Below are 9332 nucleotides of genomic sequence, written 5' to 3'. Positions count from 1 at the left end.
CACTTTAATTATAGCATATGTATACGTATTACAACTTCTGAAAGATTTGTTTCAATCATAGATTTTACTTTTAGTCTCGTTGCACTCTTAAGAGCGTTTTTGAGTGCTTTGATGCACTTCAACGTAAATTTTGATTGTTCCATCTTATCTGTGCGCGCCAATTTCGCAGCCATCATCCGTTCCTTGGACTCACACTCCATTTCAGTCCTTCTCAACGCGTCTTCGGTTTGTGCGTAGCTCCATAACTTTTACAGATTCGTCAAATTTGGGGCTTGGGCTCTTGGCTAAGAGAGTTGTGAGCAAATCACTGGATTCGCGTTTGGACTCTTCGGCTTCTCTTTGTGTTTTTGACATTTTCTTTGTAGTCACTTTCGTTGCTTCATCCATTTTTGCTGTAAATGATTCCATGAAACGATTTATGGTTCAACTCAGTATCTTCATTGAGAAGTTCCATAGAGGAAAATTCTTCACCAGTTCTTAACAAAGCAACCTGTCCACATAAGATTGAATCCGCCTCATATACTGTATTACAATTGAATAAATTATATAAAACCCTGACTCGGAAAAAGGGCGTATCTTTTGCAATCCAGCATCTATTTGTGCCCGAGTCCAGTCACCCTTATTACACTGACGGACTTCTTCAAAATGCGTGGATCGTTTATAGCGCACAACAGTCTATACTCATCCGTAAGTGACCATTTAGGGCCATCCTTCTCAGTGGTTAACTTTTTAAGTTCAGCTAGTTGATGTGTTTTCTTCCGCTGAGCTGCTTCGTTATCACTATTTTTTTCTGCTGAATCAACAACTTACTTTGATCTGACTTCTACTTTGTCACATAAGAATCTAGCAGTTTTTCTTTGTTCCACTAGTAACGGGCCAAAATCCTTTGATATTATCGTTGGCTCTCACCCATTGTGATACAGTAACTATATTTGCTCTTTGTTTCAGTTTGGTTTCCTGATAACAAGGTGGAATACCGAGTTCTCCTAACTCCCAGTTTAACGGCGTCACTCCTGGTATGATCTTAAATTTGTACCAGGATCTAGGTACTGTCGTTCAGTCCCCACACAGCTACCAATCAATTCGTCGTTGTTATTGTCTTCATTGTCATCGATCGGTTGTTGAGATTCAAAAGTATCCACATCAAGAGATGCATATTCAGGTATGTTGTCCACTTTGTCACCTGCTAGTATAAAATTACCGTCGTTGCCATTTAACGTTTCTCCATCGTCGTCCAATAAAGTCTTTGTGCACAACAAACTCTCCGTTGGCACCCAAGTTTCTTCTTCTTGCGATTCTCGATTTACAGTTTTTGAGTCCCTCCTGTCACCAATCACATCGTCCTGATGCGCAGCTTCATCTCGAAGATCATCTCTTTGCATCGTGCTTTGAATGTAATAGACGAGGTGTCTAGTTATGTTGATGTCCGCTTGTGTCTGTGCGCTTGAGGATGCGCTCATAAACAAAAAATGGAACAATTTATGCCATTTTGTCTCGTTCACGATGTCAATATTGGCGCGTAAACTCAATCAGATTGTGTTCTTTTCACATTTCATAATCCGCCAAAGCTTTTGCGATCAGGAGAAGTACAGTATGTACATATATTGAGCAACTCTATGGAGCAACTCATATTGACTCTAAAAGAACCTACACAAGAGTTCACCCGAACATAGCTATACTAATTAATGGCACATGTTACATCATAACAACATCAATATTATATTAATTAATAATAATCTTAGCAAATTAGAGATTTATATATATATTGAATCCACAAATAAATTAAGTGTAGTTCTTGACATAATCCAGTTTAACTGTCTAAATAGATTATGAGCTATTTTTTTTCTAGACTTCCCTTGAACATTTTATTAAACATTGTATTAATCATTCTACAAAATAGTAACAGTGGTTTCTGTTTCGGACTCAACCACCTCCTACTCCATCCGCATCATGTGGACCCGTCTATCTCTCGACGGCCACAACTATGACAAATTGCTGTCTCATCTCATCATTTCAACATCGGCTAAGTTCCAGAATGACATACCAGCTGCTCTGAGCTATTAGTATATCAAAAGTGAAATCATCGCTCGTCAAGAAGCCACTCCTTCTTCCTCGCGTACCCGTGGCCTCGACAAAGCTCGTGTAGAATAGGCGGACACATTCAAAAAGAAGTCTACCGCTGACGGCACATATCAAAGCGATAGCACATCTTATTTGTTCACTCTCTGATGACCTTTTGGACTCACTAACATCTCTTGAACTTAATGAAGATCCATGGGTCCTTTTATTCTATCTCAAGAAGACATACAAACACATGTCTTCCGATAAGTCGAATACGATTACACTGTAATTTCTTCAGAACTTCAAAAAAAAACCGACGACGACACCATACATATGTGGTCCAAGAGCGTCACCCGCGTCGCCAGAGAAGCAGACCTCCAGAAGACCACATTTTGGCCTCTGTTCATCCAAGGCTTGTTTCTGACCGGCCTAGGGGATGCTGACCAAGAAATTGTAAAGTATTATTTGATCAATCACTAAGATAGCCTTTCCGTCACACCTCTCAACATGTGTGAGCAGATCAAAGCATGATACCGCATCAATCCCCCAGTTAAGCCCCAGTTCATGGCAAGAACAGCCACAGTCACTGCATCCACAACAGGTTCGGGCTCCAAAGCCATTTCACAGGAAGCTATGATCGAAGCGCTACTCAAGGGCATCGATAAGCTTGGGAACATACACGGCCTCAACAATCGCACACCCCGTACGCCTATCCCTTGCTTCGTCTGCCAGGAGGACTCCCATCGGGCTAATGCTTGCTCCCGGGCCTGCGGTAAATATGCGCAGAAGGGCCATCCCGGCGCCAAATGTACGGCTGTTTTCTTCTCCTGTGGCATCGGCTCCAAGCCCGGCCACGTAGATACTGTATGTTCCAAACGATCGAATAAAACAAATTTTCCATACGATTTTGTTTCTTCAAAAGTAGCTTTATCGCGTACCAGACCCACACCTCGTACTAGATCTGACCTGCCCATAGACAGCGGCACGACCGTGAACCTGGTTCATACCAAATTTGAACATCTTCTCCAGAACCTAGAACACGGTTCGTTGACTCTTCTTCTCGCTGATGATAATGCGCACAACATTACAACTCGAGACACCTTCAAACCCCTCGCGGACACCTACGTGAGTCCCGACGTGAAACAACAGCTGGTCTCTCAAAACCAGCTTCAAGACGCAGTCTTTGCCCTTACGTTCCCAGTCCACCGTCAGTCCTGTTGCCTCAGCTATAGTTCACGACAACACCCTCCCACGCGCACAGGGAGGATATCGACTCCACTACGCTCAGCTACTCGACCTTGCATCCTCTCCTGGAACTTTTCGTACTCTACACCCTGCCCTCTCCACACAGGCCCCAACCCCGCCTCCGGCATCCCCGCAGGCCCCCCACTTCGCCTCCGGCACCCCCACAGGCATCTCCATCGACAGCCACCCCACCGCACACCAGCCCTCCAATACCAGCAACCCCTAACAACAAGATGCTGACCTACGACGAGTACCACCGGAATCTTGGCCACCGTAGCCGCACTACTACACTCAAGTTGGGCGCCCGGGACAAAATAACTTTAATTTATCCACCGCCCCCAGGGGTGACTACTTGAGAATGAGTGCACAATAAAACCGACTTTGACCAAGCCATGGGTCACCTGAACTATGCCCCGACCACGACCTGTTTGCCTCCCCCAAAACGGTCCAGGTCACTCGCATCGTTAGTCCCTGCGGAGGAGGTGAGTTCACAGGCTGGCGGCAGGTGAATCTTCTACTCGAACGTGCATACACGAACCCTAAATGGTCCGACACGTCTGACCAACTAGACGCAGTCATTAAGACGGATGTCACCATGGCCATCGTGTTCCCCCTTCGCCCTTGCTCGAACTGGTGGAATTAATTTCTAGCTCGTCTACAATGACCTCCGTATATCATCCATGATTAGCCTTCCACGTTTCTTCGTCACGGTACAGTGGCCGTCGGAAAACCCTCCTGGGTCTATACACTTGTCGCTCTCATAAGGCCCCTACACTTGGCTACCACATCCGATGATAAACTCAAGGCAGCTATTTGGTACGCGACCGCTCACCCGGAATTTCCCAAGCACTGCCCCATGGGTTTCCCAATCAAACTCACCCACGGCTTATGGGCCTGGTGAACAGCTCAATGTAGACTTTCAGGGTCCAATGCCTGAGGACAGATGTGGAAATTGTTACGCACTCAACATGGTTGATGCCGGTAGCCGCTTTGGACTTCATGCGAACCTCCCCAACAAGCAGCACATGGTCACCCATCTCAAAGCCCTCCTCATCAAAATCCCACGCCAATGGAAACCGCACACTCTCTATTCCGACGGCGACTCCGTCTTCACCAGTACCGAGACGGAACACATGCTCCTAGCTCGAAATATCAAGCTCACCACCTCCCCACCATATATAGTACATTTAAACGGAAAAGTCGAAAGCGTTCATCGCGTCCTAAACGAATTAGTTCAATGTCTACTGATCGACGCCGGGATGCCCGTTTTCCTCCTGAATGGTGCCCTCGCATGGGCCCACATGCTCCGGAACGAACTTCTCTCCTCACTTGACGGCGTTTATTCACCTAGCGATATCTGGCACCGGACCCATATACCGCGCATCCCAGAGGCTCGTTTTGGCTGTCTAGTGGTTTTTTAACTCGAGGGCGATGCAAAAAAGACCAGTCATAAGCATGAGTCCAACAGCGGCCTCGGGGTTCTACTTGGCCGCAGCAGACGCAACACCCCGACACCTGGCGGACTGGACGCAATACCAACATGACACTCGCAACATCAAGTTCCTCTCCAACCAACGCTCACAATGGTATCCCAATGGTAAGCGAGCTATTCAATTAGACACGCTGGGATCTTACGATATCTCCAACGATTGACATGCTTTACCTGCTGCCACATCTTATGGAATCGCTAGTACTCGTATCAGGCATATGCCATAAGAGAGGTGTGCCATATAAGCCGCAAACGCAAGGCGCGAATAAAACGCGCCATAGAATATTTAAGTTCTTCTTGCGTACTGCATTGGCGGATGATGCAGATGATTGGCCGTACCATCTTAAGTGGGTACAAACACAGATGAACGAGTGTGCTGATCCGGTTACAGGAACTACACCCGCTCACTATTTTTGTGGCAGATATAGTGAGTTACAAATACCCTTTAACAAGGACGAACCTGATCACCATGAGTTACCATGGTTAGAGATGGTCCAACGTATTTATAACGTTATATATTCTTGCTTGCGAAAAAAAAAAGCAATATAGCCTTATTAAAAAGGCAAAAGCGTTGGAACACTACCAAGAAGATAGCAGAGTATCAGGTCGGTGACAGAGTTAACATCCGTCAACGTATTTCCGATGCTACTGTATTAACATCTAAATGTATAGGTCCATATTTAATCTCTGTAGCAGACACTAAAAGTGGAACGTACGAGATAAATAACCCCGATGGTTCTAGTGCGCTTAATATAGGCACAAGTCGTATTCCGACTACAGAGATTATACTCGCAAGAAGACATGACTCTAATGTCCCTCTTGATCGTTCTGAATTTAAAGACATTATATGGAGAACGGATAAGGGAGGCTATACATACTATCGTACACGCTTTATAGACGGTAAAATACATGAGTTGACTTCAGATGCTTTCGATAACCAAGACTATTTAAGAGCCCTTAATCGAAAATGGCGTAAACGCCTGCATAAGTCACAAGCTGAAAAAGATAGCATGTTTCTATCGTCTGAAGGAACGGAAGTTAAAATTTATCCGCCTACAGCATTTATCTCCAGCCTTAATGCTCATTCTTCATATGTGCTTAAGACACTGAAGCGTAACGAACGTCCGGTCGACCACCACGGACCTACTGAACCTAAGCCCAAAACTCACAGATTAACCGAGAACACTTAACTTTTCCGCCTGAGAAACATGAACTATATATTATGTTACTTAATGTTTCGACCCGTTTTTCCTTTCTCGCTTTTTGACCCATAATCAGCTTGAGTGAGCAACTTGCTTCTCTTGGGTCTCAAAGCTGAGTGGGGGCTGTGTAATAAGCCGGGCCTCCACATTAGACTCTATGTATAAACGTACCCTTATTAGTACGAGGAACTTAAGTTTCCTAAATGTACTCTTAATAGTACGAGGAACTTAAGTCTCCTAAATGTGCTCTTAATAGCACGATGAACTTAAAGTTTCCTAAAATATTCCTCGTACTATTAAGAGTACGTTTATAATTTGTGTACTGCTTAAGAGTACGTTTATACATAGAGTCTAATGTGGAGGCCCGGCTTATTACATCGTCCTCTATGTCGACGATATCGTTTCTGCTATCAACCCATACTCCGGCCATGACACTTGGCTTTTCGGCATACTTTCCAAACACTACCTTTTCAAGAATCTCGGCCGCGCCACTCATAATGTGGTTATTAAAATCACCCCACCACTCCGACGGTAGTTTCTCCCTTGGGCAAGAAGCATACGTTGACGGCATGCTTCAAGCATTTAATCCAGCTGACTCTTCCTCTAAATCCGCCCCCCCCCCCCCCCCCCCTCCACGTCTGGACGGCACTCCCTGTCGTCAGAAGTTTAGATTATTGCCCTAAGCTTTGCAGCAAATATAACCCGCGTCGATATTGCCTGTTCGGTCAATCAATCTGCGTCCTATAGCAGTTCCCCTATCAAAACATTGGACCGCTCTCCAACAAATTATATCTTGCCTTAAAGGCACTAAAGACTACACACTGACGTGTTGCCCTCGCGCCACACAAGATCACCACATCAACACCACAATTAAATACTTCCTCAGATTCAGATTGGGGCGCTTGCCTTACCGCTCGACATCCACAGACAGGCACCCTAATCACTTTCAACTCTACACTTATTATGTGAAAATCCTCCAAACAGAAAATGATATCACAGAGCAGCAGTGAAGTAGAATACATTGATGGTGCGCGTGGATGCGAAACCCCATGCAAGCCCTCAATCACACATTGACAACACCTACACCTCTGTTTATAGATAACCAATCCGCTATCAAAATAGCAGTAGGTACAGGCAAATCAAAAGGCTTAAGACACATAAATATCAAAGAACACTACATCAGCAACTGCGCACACCGTCATATGACCGACATTCAATACATCTCTACACACGAATACCCAGCCGACCTACTAAAATAAAGTCTCAACCGACCGAAGCACATCTATTTCACAAACATGCTTCCCTACCTCACCTTCCACAACTGCATTGTCTCCATCCACAAATCAGTTCTTCGCTATCCAAAAGCGTCTACTCTTCAACCACTTGTGCCATTACCGTCACACTTGGGTTACATCTTCACCCTAGACCCTAGTTTGCCTTCAGGGGATCAACTCTAAAGAAAGCATACACAAGAGCTCACCCGAACTTAGATATACTAATTAATGGCACATGTTTATACATCATAACATTAAGTATTGATTTCACGAATAAAACACGGCTGAGGCGCCGCGGGGACTGAAAGCGTCCAATCAAAGAGAGTAGTTGATAACTTGTGAATTTACAATATCCGCGCAAGGGCCGTGAGATAATTTCTCGAGGAAACCCCCCCCTCCCCCCCCCCATTTCTTTCCCACTTTCACTCAACAGTCAACACATAGTCACACACACACAAATACACATTGTTGCTCAGTCAAACACGATCAATCATATAACACACTCACCCACACACAGACACACAAGCTCACTCACTCACACCCACTCACGTAAAAAAAAATCCATTTAGGATCCACAGGAGGGACCCTACCGGGGTCTGCAAATAGGCCAAAGAGTGTGATATAGACAGCCAATAAAATGGCTCAATTAACGTTGCGTGACAGACAAAAATCGAGCATAAAGGTGAGTTTATGTCAAGAATTAAACTTTAGCATTTTATGTACAGTCCTGATAGTCTGTACAATTAGAGAAAATCAGATCTCATTTAGACTACAAGACTGTCGGAGTAGAAATCACGTGTTGTTTGTTTTTGTTCAAATTTTTTGAAAATACAGTAATACAAACACAAATACACACAAAATTCTCACAAATACACACAAAAACACATATACGCACATGCGCGTAGCTTGGTAGTGTCACGCCTGTGATGGTAACACATTAGTTACTCACCTTATTTAGCTAATCGAAGTACGCTCTTTCAGACTATCGCATAGAAAATCCTGTACTGTGTAGCTCTCAATATCTTTTGGGCGGTGGAAGAGAAGATTGCTATATTACGTGCATGCTATATTACGTGCATGGATGCATGCATCACCTAGTTTAACCTCAAACAGAAAAGGCATAGTATATCATGAGTAGTACAAGGACGGGGAACAGCAAAGAGAAAGTACTGCGTCAGAAGTGCGTGTGTGAATTAGAGGTATGTCTCTCTCTAACATCTCGTAAGATAAGGCTACCTTTGTCTGATGATGCGCGTGCCCATCGATGGATCAAAATTCTACAACCAAATGACAATGAAGAAACTTGGTAGAAAGCGTTAAACAAGCGAAAGACTTCTCACAATAATGCATTCATAAATGCACGCCACTTCCCGATAAGTCACGTAGTTAAAACAGGGGGAACGGAATACATGCAGCACCCAACGCTTGAAATTTCATTTTATTTCTAGGAAATTTCATTATATTTCTAGAAATTTCATTTTCTTTTTCACCTTTACTTTCAAAACAAAAATCATTTTCAGGCCTGTTTTTTTTGATAAACACCCCAAAATCTCACTAAAGAGGGTTATATTTTTTTTAAATAAATAAATAGTGACTCCAGGAAATAGTCAAATAGGTTTTTTGTAAAAATATTTTCCGGTTCGGATAAGAAGATTCAACTACCAATAAAGATAGGATAATATTTGGCGGGAAAACTGAACCGGTACAAAATATAGTATTTTTTAAATTCGTACAAAGCCTCCCAAATTGAACAATGTGTACTATCATAGGTATAATATACTGCACAGATATATATATACTTCTGTTATTGAGTGAATACGGATCTACACTGCAAAACATACGCCAGCATGAACGAGGTAAATGAGTGTCACGAGGTGATGCGTCAAGTGGATATGCTATTTGAGAACACACAAGAAGAGATCGACAAAGTCAGTCAATTGGCACAAACCTTGCGGGAAATAGAGGAACTGAAAGCAACACAGCTATATAAGTTGACTGAGCAAGTGAGGGGTAAGTATTAATACACAATCCGACAAAAATATTCACAAAAACGCACATACA

The 9332-nt window shown here is 43.7% G+C and overlaps 3 protein-coding genes across 3 annotated transcripts; 1 reads left to right on the top strand and 2 right to left on the bottom strand.

Moving 5' to 3' along the window:
* Positions 1-201: 201 nt before the first annotated feature.
* Positions 202-387, bottom strand: SARC_08910 (hypothetical protein; the record flags this gene model as incomplete). Its single annotated transcript, XM_014297100.1, has 1 exon — positions 202-387. One exon carries the CDS (start codon positions 385-387, stop codon positions 202-204), a length of 186 nt encoding a protein of 61 aa, XP_014152575.1.
* A 620-nt stretch (positions 388-1007) lies between these two features.
* Positions 1008-1382, bottom strand: SARC_08909 (hypothetical protein; the record flags this gene model as incomplete). The annotated part of the gene is made up of 1 exon (XM_014297099.1): positions 1008-1382. One exon carries the CDS (start codon positions 1380-1382, stop codon positions 1008-1010), a length of 375 nt encoding a protein of 124 aa, XP_014152574.1.
* A 3379-nt stretch (positions 1383-4761) lies between these two features.
* SARC_08908 (hypothetical protein) lies at positions 4762-4959 on the top strand (the record flags this gene model as incomplete). Its single annotated transcript, XM_014297098.1, has 1 exon — positions 4762-4959. The coding sequence occupies one exon, from the start codon at positions 4762-4764 to the stop codon at positions 4957-4959; it is 198 nt and encodes a 65-aa protein (XP_014152573.1).
* Positions 4960-9332: the final 4373 nt, after the last annotated feature.

The sequence above is a fragment of the Sphaeroforma arctica genome (genome assembly GCF_001186125.1).
Source record: "Sphaeroforma arctica JP610 unplaced genomic scaffold supercont1.849, whole genome shotgun sequence".
Classification (NCBI taxonomy): domain Eukaryota; class Ichthyosporea; order Ichthyophonida; genus Sphaeroforma; species Sphaeroforma arctica.
The sequence above is the reverse complement of the archived record's forward strand: the minus strand, read 5'-3'. Positions and strand labels throughout refer to the sequence as shown.